Here is a 21691-nt window from a genome sequence, read left to right as displayed (position 1 = left end):
TTCAGGAAACGTGCAATTTTACAACGACTGTAACGATCGTCCGAAGGTGGGAAGAACATCGGAGCCGAACGAAAGGCCGTGGGATGACCGAAGCAGGAAAGTATGAAAGCGAAAAGACGCCTCGCATCGCCGATATACGAGGACGGAACTTCGTGACCAACGACTCCTAGGTGTGTTTGGTAGCGCGTGCCACTTTCACTTGCCCGCATCACCCTCGGGCTTTCGTTCGGCGTAGTTGCGTGGGACATGAACGTGGAAAGTACGTTACTCCTGGTGTGCCTTTCTTCTACTTTCGTATATCGCGAAGAGGAAGCTAATCAACGAGTGTCAAAAATCCTGATTTACGTTCGCTGAACGATGATCGATTGTTAATTCGAAAGCAAAAAACCGGAGAGAACGTTAACGTGCAAATCAAACACACCTGTGCTTCCGCGATCCCTTCTCCTTTAAGAAGCTCTTCAAAGTCATTCCCGTATCTTCCTCTGTCGATTCGGCAATTAGAATCGATCATTAATCAGCGGTTAACGAACAGAGTTTGGTTTTCGCTTTCCACGCGCTTGGGCATGTTCCTCTTTCTCTTTACCTCGTGGAACGTAAAATTCACGGTGTGCCGGAATCCGAAGTTATAATTGGACGTTATGGTAGAGGAACACGTACCGTGTATGCTTCGTCTAATCTCGAGAAGGGAGATCCGGGCGGATAGCACTTTGTCATTTAGTTTTTGTTCTTCTTGCTGTATGACTTTTGTTTTCTCTCTTTCGCCTCTCACCAAGCCCCTTCACCGAGTACCAACTCTCTTGAAACTCTTCCAGCTTCGGCACTCGAGAACAACTCTTCCTTGCCTCACGTACGTTATATCGGTCACCCTCGGCGGTTTCGTATTAAAGAGACTCGATCGAAATAAGGAAAAGGAACGATCTCAATAGTGAAACGGGGCCACAATTCCTTTTACTCTTCGAGCAACACGCGAGGGATCGGCGTGATACAGCGAGAAGAATGATTTCAACGAAACAGGACAAAATTCGTGAATCGCCAATTCGTCACTCCCAGGTTCAACAGCCTCGCAATTCTCGAGTTACGATTTGGAGAAACTTTCTTTTCTTCCCGGTAGTCGCCAGCAATACACGTCATATGCAACTTTTGTCGAAAGATTTTTTGGAAATTGTGATTCACCGTTTTTGAGAGGCTGTGTCGGATGACCTGCAACGAGAAATTATCCAGGGTAGCGCTTAGCGCGTCCGTTGAACGCACGCGTTGCACGTCGTTTCCCTGATCGCTGCTAAGTAGGTCTAAAAAGCCTCTGGCACAAATTCCTGTACGTTAAGCCTACGCGACGCAAGAACTAGCTGACAAGTATACCTAGAGGTATAGCAGCCGAGAGGCAGTAGGAACACAGAATACACGGAACGTCCAGCCGGCGAGCCGCAGGGTAGAGATCCCGATCCCATGAACCAGCGGACCAGATAGGGAACAGGTCTTGCCGGGTAGGGGGATTTTTCCGCCGATGCTATAAGCCATCGAGGGGTGAGAGAGACTTTTTACCGGTTCGCTCGGCCGCTCCTCGTCTTAATGCCAGCCTGCCTTTTTACCTCACCTTGCAGCCTTATTGACTCCCTCGGCCAATTTTATTCATTAAGACTAGATTCCTTCACGTGGGGAGGAGAGGAGAAGATAGGAGAAGAGAGGAAAGGAGAGAGGAGAGGAGAGCAGCCCTCGGCCTCTTCCAACGGCTAGATCCTCCGATGGGATAGGCCGCCTTCTCTCATGCTTCGGCAGTAAACGTTCGTAACGAAGAATCGATATCGTCGAAGCTGACTTTCTTGTTAGCTTAAGCTGCCTCGCCGGCAGAATCGAATAAAAAATAAAAATAACGACGAGGCGGGCGGGGGGGAAAAATAGACGGAGCTCGAGCCACGTCTCGCCGTAAATGGTTTCAATTACACCGACATCTCGACTGTACAAATATCGATATAATAAGGCTAAACCGTGAGAGACGCTTATAGTCTCCTATATACGTGTATAACGTATGCCTACATTCTCTCTCTCTCTCTCTCTCTCTCTCTCTCGAGACCTCGCATCTCGTTGCGTCCATCGGAACACTCGACTTTCTCCTATGCATGGCAGTAGGTACATCAGTCACGTGCCTCTTGAACCCGGGAGGATCCGGGGACCTTGAATCGCGGTTTGAAAAAGTTATCGATAAATTGACTGATTTTATTCAATTGAATAACCGAGAGCGATTCTGCGTCACGCTCCAGTTTTTGTCTGCATTATATAGCAATTCGTCGCCCCTGTCGTTTATCCTTTACAAAGAGCTAATACCCGGTTCGCTCTTCGGCTCTGCGCGGATCGACCGTTCGACGGCAAGTAATATCCGCTCGAAACTCTCATCCCGGTGAGCTTTTGCTCATGCATCGCATCGCGTACGTACGTTTTGAATACGAAACGAACACGCGAAAGAGATTCGAGATATCTCCAAAGTCCAGAGACTCCGAGTTGTGAGAATCTGATCACCGTCAGCTAATTATCGCGCAATTATTTCTTCGTGGTCAGCGGTTATAAGGAATCCGCGTTTCAAGCCGCAGCACGATCAGCATCCGCGGAGACATCGCGATAAGCCCGATGTATACGGGATTCGCGCAGAGTCGTCCCTTCAATTTCGTTTTCTTTTCAGTTTTTTCAAGACCCCTATTTTACGTTTTTCACAGCGTTTTTGCGGCGGCGACCCGCTTCTAGCGCCTCGAGGCTCGATCCGAAGATCCCCAGATACCGGATACCTAGAACTCCCGGCATGCATCCCGTGTGCAGTTGTTGTGCTAGACGGTGGATATATCGGCAAAAAGTTGTAACTTTACCACCAACGGAACGATGCTAACCTGTTCTCGTCGATCGGCATCCAGCAGCACCCTCGGACTTCGCGAAGGATTTCGCGAGACGGTTTACGCGATGATAATCCCCCGGCGAGGGGCGGAGGAATTCTACCGCGAGATATCGAGGCTTAAGATTTTTCCAACACCGCGTTTCAAAGAAATTAATTAATGTTGCGCACGCGAAAGCGCGGAGCTGTTACAGGTAACCTGACTAACCTGATTATACGACGGTCAATTAATTTCTTCCCTCTATTGATTAATCGACGATGATATTATGTTAGAGACGTGATACTTTATACCGTGCGTACGTGTATACGCTTATATATACGCGGGGGAATATAATGGCGTCTGTAAATGTGCACGTAACGACGCCGGCGTCGGCATATATAAAGCTCGAGGGCTATGCAGAGACGAGATTACGATCCGCGCTATCACCATCGGCCCTGTTAATTGCGTATGATACATGGAGGAAGACGCTCCGACTTTATAGCAACTAATTGCACCGAGGTCTGGATGCCTTAGACGCCCGGTATTTCGATGTAAGAGCTGCGGGTGCAAAAAAGCAGAATTACTGGATTTATATTTTAATGAGGCTGACTCGGCGCGGGTAAGCAGGCTAGTGAACCAGGTTAATTATGGGAAAATATGTAACTGATCCTTCGATATATAGGCTAGTAATAGACGAAGAAACACGCCCTGGTACACCTGTCTACGGGTCGACATCCAGTGCGGACCGATTCGGAAGAATTGCAGCCACGATTGTTATAACAACGTTGGGGAGAAACAGTCGCGAAGACGCGAACGACGGCAGACGGGAAAAAGTAGGAAATCCATTGAAACAGGTACGTCAGCCGTAAAATCCTCGACGTTTGTCTCTCATCCGTATCACCGAAACAGCAATAAAAATCAAAAGACGTTTCGCTGTTCGCAGATCGATTGATTGTTAGACCAACAAAACCTAATCTTCAAATCGAATAGAAAAGAAATTATTTCAGCTTTGCACGCTAACAACAAATACACAAACTACTTCTCCCAAAATCTGTTTATATCCACATCGTAATTTCTATTCTCATCGTCACATGCGAGTAATGAAAAAGTCCCATACGATGTGCAGGTAGACTAATCGGTCGATTAGACCCGCAGGTGTAAAATATTTGCTGTCATACCGAGGTCAAAATTGTTACACAACAATATTGGAAAATCTACCAACGCAATTGACGTAGAAAAACGAATCGAGAGAATGTGATAGAGAAACTTCGTTTCAAAGCCGTGAAATTTCTCCTGAGCTTTAACCCGGCGGAGCAAAAGGCGGCTATTTTTTTGAGGGAAGTTAGGGTCAGGAATGCTGCGCAGGGTTTTCGAAATCGAATGACCCGAACAGCGCCTGTTATGTCACTCGACGCATCTCTTGCAAGTAAGTGGGCCAAAGTCGATGGCCCCGGGCTAATCGGGAGTCTGCATCGTCATCCTGTTATTAGTAGTTTAGTAGATAGAACCTCCCGCTAACCGGCATTCCTTGCCGCCTATGCAGTTCCGTCGCTCTCTATACCGGTTCCTTTTTCAATTCGAATACCGAGTTCTCCTTACACGATACAGCCGCATCATTCGATACCCTAATTTCGACGAGCCTGAACCCGCCCCTTTATTTGGTCAGGCTCGAATAATACACGAGGCAAAGAAGAGCAGAGCTCGGTTCAAACGCGATCTCGGTGGTTAATTCAACCGCGGAGCTTACGTTACAGGAATAACCGGAACCTCGATCACTGGTATTATCAAAAATCAACCTGCGGGAAGACAATGGAACGAAGCGGGGTAAAAAAAACTAAAAAACTAAAAAAAAAAACAAAAAAACAAAAAACCACGCGAACTATGAGCCGGGGAGATTCACTTCGAGACAAACCTTAAGTCGACAGGCCGCAGGCCGAGTACGTATGTACATTGTTCATGTAGCTTCGTGATTCCTGTGGGTTCCGTATAAATTGGTTCCGATGATGGGGCAGGATCGCCCACGCTTCGCAAACACGAACCCTTCATCGCGTTCGGCGAGCAGCTTTGAGAAGCCTCGAGTCATCGGCGATTACCCGTTTCCACGGCAAAGCTCGAATTAAGCTTCGCCCGAGTCCTGAACGTGAAACTCGACACAGGTTGTCTCGGGTGTCGCGATGCGGTCTTGAAATCTCGACGAGAGTTTTACGGGATGCGACCTAGACCCACCTAATTCAAGGTTAACCGTCTCGTGGAAGTCACGCAGCGCTCTGCACGTTTTTCGTCCTGACTAAGGACCCGTCTCCAGACGCGGGAGAGACCGAAGGGAAGAAAAAACGAACCAACGACGTTGTTTACGCTCGGCTAATCATCGCCCCGATTATCACCGAGGCGAACAAAGCTCGGTAAAGAAATCGAATCCCGTCCGAAAGAATGCCTGCAGTTTTGCACCGTGTATTGGTGAGGAAAAAACCCTTCCAGTCCTTCGAGGGCAGCCAAGAAACATTGCAGACGGTTAACCGCTCTCATAACCGTTAAAAAAAACCATGGTAAAATGGGAAAATGGTTCGTTTCTAATAGATACATCCGCCCCTCGGAATCTAGAGCGCTTTTGTGTTCGCCAAAGCCACATTCACACCGGACCTCTTGCTGATCCGTGCATCTGTGTGCTCGGATCGCAGCCTTCGCAGATGCATTTCGATCCTTATCCCTGTGTTTCTTGTACCAAGTGCTCTGGCGCTAGGCTCACCTATTCTTAAGCTCTCTCTCTACAAGCCTGCAGCGACAGAGCTAGGCTAAGAGGAAGAAGAGAGCGAGATAACATCTCGTTAGACTAGTCTGCCCGGCTTATGGGTCACGTTTGGTGGAGCAAAGTCTGGGTCAATGGCTGATGCTGATGCCGGGATTGATCATCGGGTTTCGTATTTATTCTCGCGCCTGCATCCGCTCTCTCCGTGAGGATTACAACGTGGTCTCGTAAATGTCAAACTCAAACGTTCTCCAATTACTATAAAGAATGCCTTTCGCCTTTTCGCGCGTTGTTTATTCCTTGGTTTTGACTCCATTATTTTCCTTGTTGTCGGCCGATTTCGTTGCCCTTTTTTTTCTTCCCACGATCAAATCTTCACGCTAGCAAATCTCCGCAGTTCGTTTGATCCACTTCGAATAAGTGTGCGGCATATGGGGAATGACGATTGCGGATATGATCAGGAATTCGATGACTGGTTCGCCGAAACTGGTTGTGTACCGCTGTTGTTATAAAAAAGACGCAGGGAATTTTTTGGTGCCTCGTAAAACATCTTTGTTATCGTTTGGAGAACGCGCGAGGCACAATGTCAACGCGGAATCGCAGTGCTAATCTCTTAATACGCGAGCTGCAAGACTATAAACGGAGAGGACGCGACAGGCGTGTAAATAGATCCGTGGGACGATGTGAATCATGAATCAAACATTTAATTACTAAATTAGTCGACGAGGTCTTATTCCTGGTAGCGGATACTTGCTTGTGATTCCAATTAACGAGAGAAAATTGTCAAAAATGTGAGAGCTCGTCGAAAAGCGGGTGGGAATTTATCGCTCGTTTATTCGTTGTCCCTGTTTTTCCTTTTCGCGATTTCCTGATGCAGGCCAGATTATTCTACCGAATATACGCTTATATATTCGGGTTATTTCACATCGCGGTTACAATTTCTGCCCAACTTATGACGCAGGTGACAAAATTTTTAACTGCAATTCACAGCTCAGCGAAAAAATAAGGAAAAATAAGGAAAAATCGTGAAATAAGTATGCATTAAGCGAATCGTGACAAATCTGGTATGGGAAAAAAATTCATTTCAATACGAACAGAGCGATGACTACTTTACACCGGTGTAATTAATTTCAAGGAATTAATCTTCGGGTATCCCCGAAGACTGGTTTTATCTTTAACTTTAATCTTCGCGATGAATAATCAATCGATTGCTTTCGGATATTTGAGACGAATAACTAAAACGTAGAAATTAAGCCAAAGAACGGTGGTTTCGATTTTTTTTTTTTTTTTTCTTTAAAACTACAATTTATACCTAGATCGCGGCTTAGTTTACGAAGCCTAGAAATGGTCTCTTCTACATCTGATCAGCCAGAACGAGTCTCAAAAGGCCTGAGACGTCTCGTTTTCTAATCAAAGAAACCGATAAGGTGACGAGATTTGTTTTCTTCCCATTTGTCAAAGCTACGACCGATGCTGAATCCCTTCCGATCTACCGATCTGGTAGGTACATTTAATTTCAATTCTATTTTACTGTCGTTCAATTATTCATTCGATAAGAAGTTGTCGTAACACTAGCCGTGAATTTACCACGGTTCGAGAAAGAAACATTATCCAAGTGAGAAAAGTGAATTTCACCTTGGCAGACGTATATTGGTTTATCTGTCCTGCCCTGCACGAGATGATCGAGCAGCAAGAATTCCGAGAAAATTCTTTCTATGGCGTCCTAATAAACCGGTGGATATATTTGATCAAAGGTGAGGAGTTTCTCGTGCGGAACGAGCGATTGTCGGTCAAGAAAGACTCGGTGGAATAATATTCCCGCCGCCCACGTGAGCGAAGGTAATTCTAGCGTATCAGATGCTTCGATGATTGGCTGCGCGGTTCGTTTTGAAATTGATAAGGGAATAAGCCGGAATCAGGATCCTGTGCCGGCTGGGAGGGAGCGACTCCGTTATCTCGTCTTTGAAGATGATGCCCGCATCGTTGTAGAAGAAATTTGACATGACGCGGCGATTTTTGCCTCAACGAGGGCAACTAGGATCACGTATAACCCAGTTTATGCCTTCGATCTCCTTCTTATTCTTTATCTTTGGCCCTCCTTAAACCGTGACGAACAAAATAGGTTCCAGGCCGGCCTGGGCGAAGAATCGAGCTCGTGTATGTCCGTCTTGTTTTCTGGGTTACCGGGGCATTGCCTCCGAAGTCGTCGAGGAACGATCAAACTTCACATCTCGGCTTCACGTGTTGGGCGTGGATGAATATTTGAAAGGATCGTAATTTCGGAGGGTCGCAATGCCGAATTTTTAAACGTACGAAAACGCAATTCGTGACATTTGAAAATGTATAATCCCAAAATATGGAAAACGAAACATACAATCATCGGGATTTTAGCTTCGAGATTTATTCGTTCTTACGATTTCTATACCTCAGCTTATTTGATACTTTTAACCGAGAGGCCAGTTACTCATACATACACAGATCAAGTGACAAGCGGTTTCGAACCTTTAAAAGTCGTTTAAAAATAATTTTAAGCTGTTTCAAACTAACTGTAAGTAGTTTCAAACCATTCCGAAGTGCTTTCGAGCAGTTTCAAGCCGTTCAAAAGTTACTACAAACCGTGTCAAGCAAATTTCAGGTAGTGTAAAACGGTTCGAAAATGATCTCAGACTATCTGAACCGTTAAAAAAACTTAATTCGAAGCTATTTTTAAGTGATTTCAAACTACTTTAAACGATTTCATGCGACGTCTGAGCGATTGCAATCATAAGTTCATTTCAATTTCAACGTGTCAATGAACCCTCTGACTTTTGTATACTATCTATATTGACTCGTTTATACTTCGACTTTCTACGTTTAGAAATTCTACGTATTAGATTTTTGCATGTTTGAACATTCGATATTGTTACCCTTTAATTTTTTCATCTTTCAAAGTTTTTTACTCCCACTTAACTTTTGTCAGTACAGAATTATTTACGACGATGTGAGACTGTCAAGTGTGATATGATAGCACCGTTCCACCACTCTGGAAGTATTTGGGCAAAACACGAAGAGACGCCTGCAGTGAATCGTTTATGATTTTTGACAGCTTGATAAACCGCGTCGTTCCGCTATGCAAATATTTTTGTGTACTTTGCAGCCCGCTGCGTGAAGCAAGAGGCGACTAAGTCTTTTTCGGATTAATCTAGTAGCCTGGCGAACTTGGTGTTAAACAAGTTTCCTCCACCTCCCATTTTTTTTTTTTTTTTATTACCGCAGTATAATTTCTAACCTCAAGATTTTTTTCCTTGTTGCAGTTCTCTGCATTTTTCGTTTTGGTTGCACTTCAGCTTGCGTCATTTTGCTTTTACCTCGTCGTAAATATGTCCATAAAAAAGACCGCAAAATTAATATTTCACTACTACAGAACAAAATGTGCTATAACACGTTACGCACTTTGTTTCCAAATTGCTTTTTCAGACGTTCAATGAACCCATAATAAATACGAGAATATGCCAAAACATTTTTTAAGCTGATAAATCGTAGCTTGACAGCAAAAATGAATGATTTAACATTCGCCGTTTGCTTAGTTTTTACTTTTGGTAAAAAAGGAAATACGGCAAGAAAAATGAAAAATTATCACTTCTGGCAAGAATTATCATCATTACTCATCGTTATTCCGTTTTATCATGTTCTTTCTCTTCTTCTTCTTCTATCGCGCAGATCTAAAATTTTTACATTTTCGAAACAACCAGCTACTTCAAGCAAATGGCGCAAATATTGACGGTTCAGAGTGGTCAATATTTTTCATCAGAGAATGCAAATTCGAAACTTTCAGATGACTTGAAAAATATTTTCCATCGACAGAATTGATGAATAATCCGAACGTTTTATTCAAATTAAACCGACTTTTGTACGCTAAAGTACAATCCGCGATACGTAATATATAGTGGCATTATACGAGTAAAGGCTTCATTACCATGTTTGACGATCTAAATATTTGTTCGTCTTCACCACATATTGCGAAATCAATATAATCTCAATATTTACGAAGGGAAGTCGTTTCATCGATGGCGATAAGAATGAAAAAATCCTTGTTCCCGAAAATACACGCTGACATTTAAACAAAATTGAGCGGAACCCGCGATGAAATAATAAATTTAAACGAGCTGCTTAACGATCGTATATCCGCACTTTTAGGTCAGAACCTGGACAAAATATAAACCGAGAATCAAAATACTCTCAAATGCATTAGTCATATCCTGCGAATTCTCATCGAGATGAAAAGTTCAAGGCGTTACGTCGGGAGATAATTTACAAAACGTAAATTTTTTTCGTCTCTTCAGTTTCCGGCGCGGCTAATTAACCGGAGTATTTGCATTCGGTACAAACTCGGTAAATAGCAACAAGTTTTTAACGATCGTGAGAAACCGCGCAATCAGGATATCTGCAGTTATTAATACCCAAAAAATTCAGCACCGATCTATTCGTATAATAGACGATTAATATAGCTCCGAAATGGCAACTCGAATTAACCTCATGGATATTCCAATGTATATCCCAGGGGATACCCCTTTATTTCGGCGGTAGGTCAATCCGATTGAACACGTATTAATTTTTTGCTCGTCTGGCAGCAAAGCCAAACTGCGCAGACGCCGCTCCGAGCAGCGTTAGACGTGAGTTTTATTGTCCTATCTTCTCTCCGATGAGACGAAAGGAAGAGACGGCATTGTTCTCCACCGTGGAGGAACAAGGCCCATAAAAAAGAGAAAAAAAATAATAAAAATTCATCCACTCCCGAAGGCACGCAGCTTACCTCCTCCGCTCGGGATTTTTATTTGATTTTTTCGTCGGATTGCGTCGTTCGCCTAAAAAGAATTATTGTTGTTATTGTTGTTTATTTTGTTTTTTTTTTTTCTTTTTCTTTTTGTCTTTCGTTTAATTGCTTTTCGAAACAGGGAAAGCATTCATCGGCGTGATAATTCAACGCACCAGCGCATATTATACGTATCCTTCCACGATTATTTATTATATATTATTTAAAATTCGAATCCATCCAAGCGGTGTAAAAGAACTCAAGCGATGTTAAATAAAGTATAAATGTTCCGAGGTCGCTGCCGGGGACTCGCGATTTTAATTTAGAAATTCGCATCCAACTCGCGTATAAAATGTTGACCGTGTGTGTCCCGCCTTGCTCGAACACTCGAGCACAATAAAAGCCGCATGCCTAAGCAACCGTAACGCCGTTTGGCTTCTGAATTATTATTCAACGCCGCGCGAGTTGCGATTAGAATTATTATTTATCGCTGTTTGCATATTGGAGTGAGCATCGCGGCTTTGCGTACAATATTTTGCAGTTGTAACAACGCTCAGCAATTCTCGTATACCAGGGGTAGGATATTAACGCTTTGATCCGTCCCCCAGCCTCGCTGATTTATTTAGCTGATATTTTTTGCAAGCGTAATCAACGTCCTGCAAATTCTTGACGGAGAAGAAGAACGGGATTCCTACTTGGGGGAGCTGAAGGCGGGTGGTAAAAACGACGATAAAACGTCAAGATCACGGGGTTTGAGTATTTCGACTGACGCGGCGCTGCTTTAGTGTCCGAGAAAATTACCTCGGGACACTTATGACGTTTTATGCTCTCTCTCCGCTCGTTCTTTCGTCTCTTGAATCATTTTCAAAACGTCGAGGCTGCTGAGATGAAGATAAGAAAAGAATAATTCATCAGACGATCGTTTGTACGTAACGAATTTTTCTAATACGTTTTCATTTGTTTATGTATTTTGTTTTGCGAACACGAACGACTCTGTAAAGTCGACGTATAATTTCATCTCTTCTTCCGATTATTTTTCCTCTGAATCTCAATTTCGAGTAATCCGTAATGCGTGTCAGAAAAGATAAACGACAAATTATTTTTTAACACACGCTTTTCGAAGTTTTCTAGATAATTTCTCATCAAAATTCTCATTCCACGGAATTTCATCAACAGTTTTAACGACGTTACTTCGTATTTCCTGCGTGTAACCTTTTCGGGCTCTGACCTAATCTCACGGCGCCAAGGCAATCTCGAAATATATCATTTGCAAGGGTGCCCGAGGGTTTCCTCTGGGATGAAATCTCGAGTAATAGGATTCCCGCGGATATAAGCGAATGAAAAAGATAAGTGCGAATCCAGGGATAGCCGTAAGCGTCGAAAAACAACGTCAAGTAACGAAAAACCGTGTAAAATTTATTGGCATAATAAAATGAGACCGTTCAAAAATTGATTTAACAATCTCTCCAAGGACCGATAACGTCATAAAAATCTCGAAGAAAACATTTTCACTCAGTTCTGAGGTTATAGCCTCGGGGAATTGAAGGTAAGAAAAATACTCTGAGAACGAACAGCTGAATCCTCACTCGTTGAACGATTCTGGGGGGAAAAAAAATGTAACGCTTCTGCAGAGCCCGAGCCGCATCCGCAAAGGTTCAGCAGGAAAGAACGAGGGTCATGGACCTCGGTGAAGAACTGCGCCATTTTTGCCGAAGTTCGGTAGAGAGTCAGAGAGACGAGCCCAACGCCCCGAAAGCGCCCAACACACCATATAATGGAAGTAATGACGGTTATAAAATTACACCTCTGGCGAAGTAGTCGGTCGAATCCTTCATCCTGAGGTGGCTGAACATTGACGAGAAAAAGAAAGGTTGCGAAAAAGGCGGGGACGAATGGCGGCAGGAAAAGAAATGAAAAAGGAAGCAACGCGAGGCGGGCGGCGAAAATTCAGGCATAAAAAAATCTCCGCGTGTAAAAAAAAAAAAAAAAGGCTAAAGGCTGGACAATTTCTCGGGATATATTTGTATGAATTATGGACACGACAGAAATCCGGTAAGTAGAACTCGGCCCGTTGAATCCCGGCTGAATTATGTCGACTTTCGCACATATCTCATTTCGCGGGACGGATATCGGTGAAGAAGCCCGGTTTTTGTATCTCAAAAATGACTGGAATAACTTCTGAAGAAGTTCTGGTCTCGAGTTAATTGGAATTAACAAGCGATCACACGGAGAATGACGCATTGGTCGCGTTGCGAAAAAAGAAAGAGAGGAAATCGAATGCTAATTGTATGCAACTCGAACCTTCGAGCCACCGCATATTTTCCGTCGTCGACCTGAACGGCTTTTTCCTTCGCGTTTTTGCGAATGGACCAAAGTGTGTCAAGCCGCAGAACACGAGCGCATTTTGTCTAATGGAGAAAATTACTTCCTCCGTATTATTCTGGAAGGTCAACCGACGGCCGTTTTTGTACACAAACACACGCCCACGCAAATGTTTCCAACCATCGTAAGTCCGTCTGCGAAAAAGCAAAATTGCGTAACCGGACGAAGATCGGCTTGGCCAAGGTCCCCAAGTTTGGACGCTTGGATGTTGTCGCTAACTAATTTCGATACTCGAACTCTGATCCAGGAGATGCTGCAGCCATTTCATTCGCGTTAATCGTAGTACAAATATTTGCTATTAATTAGGACGGGATATTCTTCGGATACTTCGCTAGTGTTCTATAACACATTTAAAACGGTTTTATCATTTTAAATTGAAATGTGAAATGGCGTTTTGTATCTTCTATTTCAAGTATACGTGAACAGAAATTTTGTCTCTCTCTTAAAATTTGTTTTACAATTTTTCCAAAATTTAGTGGACAATGTTCCAAGATAATTTTTCTCCCGCTAGAATAAATTGCGTTACGTAATAAAATTAGCGAGGTCTTTACTTAATTTTTCAACGTAAAGATAGCGTATTTGCAGCAGTGCGTCAACTTGTTCGCTTGAATAAAGCAGCGGATTGTAAAAATATCTTGAGCATATGCATGAAGACGAAATATGTCTGCCTGTACGTAACGCATTACGCAACTATGATCACTTCAAATACCTAATTTACATTTTTCATTTTAAATAGAATATGCTTGGACCACAACAAAGATAATTAAAAGCTAAGTAAAAACGAAAACTGTTCTTATTTAAAGAAAAGACTTGTCGCGAAAAAATCGCCGAATTAAATTTGAAAATGAACACTTACATACAGAAAACGCGTAGTTTAATCTTGCGAATGAATGATTAAATATAATTAATATCCAACATTTTATCTATACAAGTTTATACAGCTCTGATTTAATAATTTATTAAACAAAAAGAAAATATGTACAGTCTGCTTAAAAAGAAAGAAAATCACTCAAATTGGTAATAAAACAAAATTGACTAACTTTGCATCTTCAAAAATACATGTCTAAAAAATTTTCTTTATAGTTTGAACCTTTTATCCTTAATAATACGGTGTTTTTTTTTTTTTGTTTTTTTTTTTTGTGGGGAGGTTAATGGAATATTGGAATATTTCTTGTCGTAGATAACAACCGCAATTTGAACGACATTTTCAGGAGCTTTTTCCACTTTCCATTTTAAACACGTTTATGAAAGCATTTTGCCCAACTTTGCCTTGAAGCACTCTGGAAGATTGCCGACACAAAGCCGGGCCATTTGCACAGGTTCTACCCCTCGAGGATGGAAGTAATTCATTCGCCCACAAACCGTTGCGGCACTGAAGGTAAACCGATGTAGCAGGCGAGTCGTAAAACCCTTCCCGAGGATCGTTCGAATCAATGGATTTTAATTGCCACGGTGGCATATTAACGTGCCGCGTATGGTTACGTGGCATATTGTTTCACTCTCGAACCCCTTTGACGAGAAATCTTTTATCGTCCGTTGCGTTACACGAGCAACAATTGCTGCAGACTTTAATACGCGATAAACCGAGGCCTTTGCAAACAACGAAATCACCGAGCGGTCAGAAAGTACACACGAGAAGTTACGAGGCTGAAGTTGTAACGTTAAAGTGACGATACGTAAGAGGAAAAAATCATCATTGGGCAATTTTAGGATGACTTTCGAAGAACCGGCTCTTCAGAATCAGTGTATATTTTGTCAATAACGATCTACTAGATTTCAGAAAGTCGTAAAAATGCGAATTTGTTGTTTTTCCTAAACATGCATCGATGCATTAACCTTTCTAACTTCATCGTCGTGAGAAGTTGAGAGACGGAACAAGCTCTTTGCTAATTCCTCTCGCATGCCGCAATCGCGATGCAGCAACTCTCTTGTCCAATAAACGATCTCTCCTTTTAATCTAAATTGAATCTCTACCGTAATTATATTTTATCGCACGCAAGCTCGTCTGTGGTGAACGCCGCTATCCGTCATTTCTCTATCGCCATGTCTCTCCGTTCTGATCTTGTCTTTTGAATAATTCCACGTCTTTTTCCTCGCTACTTATTCACCATGAGCAGGTCGTAATTTTCCCCAGAAAAAGCACATTCACTGTTAACGTATTCGAAGCAGAGAACAAGAAGCAGCTATTACTGGATTTAATTAATTTTGGACGAATGCCAAATTGCCTGTAACGGGTTTCAACCGATCTGGTCAACGATCCGACGCTATGATTGTGTCACGATGCAACCGATCGCGTTGCGGCATCTGGATACAAATCGATTTTCAACAAAACCGTGACCGGGATCGAGAGATACGTTCGAAAAAAATCTTCCCAATGTGCTGTAAGCACTTTGTTGTAACGGTTCCCTGTTAAGACGGACTGAAAAAAGTGATCGCGAATTATCGAGGCCGTTGGTTTGATCTATGACGATAACAGCAGAGTCGTTAAGCAGCTGTGAAAGGAGTGACGGAGTTTTAACTCTTCCGCGACGGAGGTGCGAAGCCAAATTTGGAAAAATCGCGTGAGTCATTACGCGATTACGCTGTATCAGGATGATAAATAACGTTTGAGAATCGTAAATTCAACGTCTCGTTATGTTTCTACACACACCACCAGTTCCAAATGAACTTGGCTCTGCTTCCTTGGGAATTCGCGGTCGAGCAGCCATCCATCCAATCAACGTCCAGCAACCTTGCTGCGAGGCAACGATCCGCTATTTTTCACTTTCTGCATCCTCGCGGGTTTGAGTTTCCCTCGCATCGGACGGCCAAAATAAAACGAGACCTGTTTTCGAGCCTTCAAAACAGATTGTCGTCCAGATCTGCAGTTTTTCCAATTAGCAAGGCACGTACAACTTTGTCCATGAAATTTACGACGGAAAATAAATCCAGATTTCAAAAACGTCCGAAACTATAATCCTGCAGTTCCTCATCCCCGACGAATTCAAGTTCGTCACAGATGTTAAGCGCAAATTTGGCAAATTGCACACTGCATTATCCTCATCAAATTCGGGTAAATAATTCCTCCATTAGTCAGCGAGGTTTTTTTCACCGCCTCGAAAGCCCTGAACTATGTTTAATTACGTGAATTTGACGAGTACAGTCAAGAACTCTGTGGAAAATGCAATTTGGGACGGCAATTTAGGCTCGCGTTGAGTGGTTGACGACGTGGCGATAGTCTGGGTATCTTAATTATTTGACGATAGAAAGCGCGGCGTTAATTCACGGAGGAATTGTTAAAAGTGAATACTTATTGCGGGATCCCCGATAGCGTATAATGGGTGAGTTCTCGGAGGCGCGAAGCTTCGCGTCGGTTGCACGCACTTCCGCATTTCTAAACGCATGCAAATAATCTTGACAAGTGCGTGAGCTGGCAGCTCCTGGAGACCAGAAGAGATCCGAGCAAAGGATGATCGTGAGATCGATTGACAAGCGAGTTCTAATTATTCTAAACACTCCGTGCGTACGCGAGGCGTGCCTCGTCATTTTGATCGGACATTGTTCAACGGAAAATTGAAGAAAATTGAACGCCTGAGCGTCGATCGAACGATTCGATTACCGCGAATTTATCGATCGAAACGATTAGCGATTTATGAGAAATCAATTTATCCTGCATTTTCGGAGATATATTTATCGAAATGTATTATTGCATTATGAATATGTACGAGGATCGAAAATAATTCACGGCAAGGCAACTTTTACGCAACCATAATGGACAATGGTGATTTAAATTCCTGTTTAACAACGGGAAAATAATGATTACAGCCAGTTTTTCTGGTTATGAAAATTTTTCACCCAAGTGTGTTCATTACACGCATAAGCGTGCCTTCGTAAGACCTTGTCTCGTTCCAAGTAGAGTCATAAAATCATATAATTGTTCGCCTAACGACGGTGTGAAGAAAAAAGGGAGATTTGCCGGTGGCTTGTACGAATGTCTTTGCCGCAATTTTATCGCTCTTCTGTACCTTGCTTAGATGAATTAGGTATTAAGTGCATCCGCGCGTTCAAATGAGGAGCCGCAGTGGCTGAGTTTTAAAACAAATTTTCGAAGAGATGCGCCGCAGCGATCGACCCAAGGCTGAATATTCTAGAGCGATCAGCGTCTTTAGACATGAGGTTTCTTATCTGCATCTTCGGAAACCGAAAGCTCTTGTTATGTCTTGTTGACAGGTTGATACAGCGTGCATTAGCGACTTTACAACGGTTATTAAATCACCCGCATCGTAAATTTTTCTCAAAATTAATTACCAGCAGCGTGTCTCCCGTCATTACCCACATCGACGCTACTTGATCCTTGATAAAGAATTTCTATTCGCCAACTGAAACTTTTCGCGTCGTATGGTGTATAATATAATCGAAAGCTACTGATAAACTCCTTTCACAAGATCGCATTTCATCCTTTCAAATGACATTTTTCGAACAGGCACGCAATCAGCGATCCATCCCCGGTTTAATGGAGCAATAAACGCCCCACGCATGGATTCTAATTTGCACGTTGATAGTGCCGAAAGTTCTTAATTCCTCACTTTGACTACAGGTTGCAGGTCTAACGTCTTAACAACGCTTATCAACTCATCTAGATCGTAAAACTTTTCGCAACAATTTTTATTCGCCAACCCACCAAATACATTAAATGTCACGCGTGTTTGCGATTCAAATCTTGCTTCGGTGATAATTTAGACGATAAAAAATTCCTTCGCCTTCTTGTTCAAAAAATATACACATAAGAAGAAATCACGCGAGGATAAAAGACCTCATGTTTCACTTTAAAGGTTATATCCTCAATATCGTACATTCTTCTCGAAAATAATTCCTCCGATCCTTGCGTCAACGCCAAATAATCGTTAGTAAAAATTATTTGCCAACTCACTGCTTGTAGCCGTTGGGTGTTAAACTTTCTACAGCGCTGCATGCGGCACATAATCACCCACGACTAGATAATGCCATCGTGTATTCAAAACATTATGCGCGACACACATTCACCTCTAATCGTCTGTTAGACGCACGGCAACACGCTGCTAAAGCGACATTAAGACTTAACACTTTCAATGCTAATTTCCGTCCGATCTACCAACGAGGAACGAATTTGCAAGGAAGAAAAACGTCCGGAAGTGAATAAAAAAATTACCGACTCGTTTCTAATCGTTGCGTAACCGACTGCTCTCCACGTTTGTTCGCAACTGGAACAATTAATTTTTCTATCCTACAAATGAAGCATAAAAATGACGAAAATTTTGAGTCGTCGAAGGCGTGCGAACGACGACGAATCCGGAATTTCGGAGCGCTCAGAGGTAAAAAGAAAAAAGTGCAGCAGGAAAGACGAAACATCGAAATAAGACTGAACGGTGCAGAATCGAGCCGGACGTTAATGCGAGAGAGCGTTTCGGAGTGACAATACGAAATATATTTAACGACCGATTACATATTGGGGCCACATACCCTTCTCCGCAAAGTGTGCATGACGTTTTGTCTGTTTAACAGTTTACGCTTTGCACTCCGTAGGGAGGCGCGTCTCTCTGAATTTCGGTCGACAGCCTCTTTCCTTTCAACTCTTTTACTCTTATTCCTGTCCTTCTTATTCTTATTGCAGTACCGAGCACCGGCCTCGCTCTTGGCGATTCTGGGTTTGTGTTACGACTTGCGGCTTTAAATAAACACAAAAATCGCACCCAGAACCCGAGCCCAGGTACCGTTGCAATGGTTTTAACATGGAAATTATCCTCGGGTAACCCGGTGAGGCCGGAGACTCGCGTGTGGGTCGTTTTTTATGTGTAAAGAGAAAGCTGCACAGGCCACGGTGTGTGAGGTCGATCCGAAATACGTTATTATAAATTATTGACTTCGGAATAATCGGTCGGTTCTCGATTCTTACGTTTCTCGAGTCTTTTTCGAAAAAAATTTCTACCGCGAATCACTTGCACAAAAAGCAATGAGACGTTATTTTCCCGCATTTATATTCTCCGCCAGCCAGCGAATCCTTCGCTCGTCATACAGTCGAGACTCTGCAGCACGAATCTACGCAATTGCGCATAAATTATACTCTATTTATGATGATGAGTTCTGTTCGTGGTAAAACTTTTCATCATATCCAGGTTAGCCTACGCCTGGACGACAAACCTACTCGCTTCCACGATTGTTTATACTCGTTAAGATAGACGATGTAACTGGAATATTACATTTTCATCGGCGTGATTCGATTCGACGAGAATTTACACGATTCACCCTTTTCGTGCACAGAGTCGTTTCTGACATTGACCATCGATAATATCGCCTGTATTATGAAATATTTCTCGATATTTTTTTCAGCTGTTGACTTGAATTTAATCAGACACTAATTGATTGCTCGTTATGAAGTTAAGTAATTCGAGTAACGGCGTCGCGATTGGTTGTTAGACGATTTGTAGAAAAGCTCCTCGTCTGTATTTACGTAACGTATTTATATATAACAGGCAGAAGAATGAATTATACAATAATGCGTTACAACGAAGATTAAAATATACCAACCACAGCTGCCAAACCCCCCGCATAGTGTCAACAAAATTATGAATTAATGGCGTCATTACTCGCGCGACTCTCCATATGGCGAGCTCAAAACAATCAACGTCCTTAAACATTAAACTTCGCGAATGCTGTATTCCATTAATGTCATACGCCCGTCTCGCGCGGAATCGCGGCCATCAGAGTCGCCTGTGCAAAATTTATTTGGCACACGAGGGCAATTTTAATTAATCGATCGTTTCTACTTTGCGTTAATTTTTTTGCCTATCATTTCTACTTCTTATCGTGACAGGCATACTAGAAGAGCTATTAAAACATGGCTGATATTTATTACTTTCCCAGAAATGACGCAGGGAAATTAATTTGGCGTGACGCATTTTTCCTCAGAATTAAATATTCATTTGACAATTATTTGGGATTATCGAATAGCACGTGTAAGATTATTTCCTTACATAGTAACACACGAACGACAATAAACGCGTAATCCATGTACGTGTACGCGACAATGCAGACACTTTGTGAAAATTTCTAATTCAGAAGATCGTCGCTAGATAAAAGTGGCTTACAAATTTCGATTGCCGAGAGCGTAACCTGCAGGAGTTAGGAAAGCCAGTTGGGACATTCGGAGGAAATTTATTTGTCCATAACCGTCGTGCGAACAAGCCGATAAAAGCTCGGCGACGATCCTTGTTCGCATACGCAGGCAGGTATGTAGGAGAAAATCCCCGTAACTTGTGAAACTTTATGGTTAGTTGAGCCGAGAGTCGAATGGGAGTCGGAACGAAGTGTGCGAAACGAGGATGTCCACCTGCAGAACAAGTCGCACAAGCCTGGGTGAAGTTGTAATAGGACACTGACCTGTATCGTCACGATGCGAAGCTACAGTCAGCAGAGCCGGAAGGTCGTTCGGAATGGAGGTGGTCGAATCCTCGGAGTAAACAAGGAGAGACGTCACGGAGATCAGGATCAATCGAAGCGCCAGCATCTTGATCGTCGACGAACACTGATAAGCACTCACGTAATTACGGTATTCATTTTAACCTTGGTAAAAGCATCCCGTCGAGCTTTACATTATCGAGCCGAGCTTAATTCTCTTCGTTTTTCTTGGATTCGTACCGCGATTAAAAATCGTTTTAGTTACTTATCGTCTCGTGCATTCGCTGACTGGGTATTTTCGTCACGATTATGCCGGGAATACTCGACACGTACCGCTAAGCATTCCTAGGAGGTCGAGAGTCGGCTGCCGCCTCGTCTTTTTACGGTGTATAAAACGATCGAAAGAACCGCATGTGGATAACGATCCGGCAAAGTTTTCACTTTTACACTTTTACGATGATATAAAAATGCACGTTCAAACTACAGTCACTTTGTTTTAATTCCTTCTCCTTTCCCCCGGTGAGTCGGGATTCCGCGGTTTAAACGCGGACCGCGCACTGTCCCTTTAAACTTTAAACCTCCCTCGAGGAGCGAGGATGCATGGAAATGCGCGCGAAAAAATTAAACAAGCTTTTACGGATGCGGTAATCGCCGCGGGTAGACGAGGCGATTACAATCGTACGGCACTGCTGTTTCCACTCCGAACCACCTTGGAATTTAATTTATGCCGTGTTTACTCCCGATGGGAGTCTCGGACTACGCAGCTACGACACACGACGCGTGTGCCTCGGCTCGGGTATTAGAAAAATATAACGTTGAATACGAAGCATCGAGGCTGACGATAATACCGCTTTCGTTCAACGGAGCCTTTTCATCGTTCATTGGTCGAGTGTCGAGAAGTTTCGCCGATGCTCGCCGGCCCGTGTTTACGTCGACTATGTTATGTTATGATCCGTGTCTAGTGTGTAGAGTAAAAGAAGTGTCTAGCGCACAAGCCCATGCGGCACTGGCCGCGTCAGGTGTTTCAACGAGCGGCCATCGGGCCGACACCTGGCGGCATGTTTCGGAACCTTAACGGAAATCCACCTTTCGTTTCCCGCGCGGAAAGACGGGATCCTCTCGCGTATAAACCTATGGTAGGGGACTTCATTCATGGGACACCGCATCCCCACGTGTAGGCCCGAGATTCGCATTCGGAGCTCGCCGATTTACGCGTGATGCCAAAAACGCAACGTGCTGTCGATGCTTGTAACATTACTCGTACCTAAGTCACCCGATTTTTCCTATATTTTAATAATAGTAAAAAAATGTATCCAGACACTTTTCCAGGTGATTTAATAGCCCTGAATCACTCCCATTGTCATTAATTTTTTTTTTTTCTTCATCAAAATCTTGCTCGCTAGTTTCATACGACGTTCAAATTCACTTTGATGTTAACGTTATATCAAATCTTAGGGATTTTGTCATAATTTAGCGAAAATTATCAGTGTAGGTAGGTCT

General features: G+C 43.1%; 1 protein-coding gene across 1 annotated transcript in view; it reads right to left on the bottom strand.

The window, feature by feature from the left end:
• Window positions 1–21200, bottom strand: part of LOC124188016 — a 108000-nt gene extending 86800 nt beyond the window's left edge. The window contains exon 1 of the mRNA XM_046580276.1: window positions 20174–21200. Within this exon, the coding sequence (XP_046436232.1) occupies window positions 20174–20300 (127 nt within the window). The 5' untranslated portion in view covers window positions 20301–21200. The remainder of the gene's footprint in view (window positions 1–20173) is intronic.
• Between the last annotated feature and the right edge of the window lie 491 nt (window positions 21201–21691).

Source organism: Neodiprion fabricii, chromosome 1 (genome assembly GCF_021155785.1).
Source record: "Neodiprion fabricii isolate iyNeoFabr1 chromosome 1, iyNeoFabr1.1, whole genome shotgun sequence".
Taxonomy (NCBI): domain Eukaryota; kingdom Metazoa; phylum Arthropoda; class Insecta; order Hymenoptera; family Diprionidae; genus Neodiprion; species Neodiprion fabricii.
The sequence above is the reverse complement of the archived record's forward strand: the minus strand, read 5'-3'. Positions and strand labels throughout refer to the sequence as shown.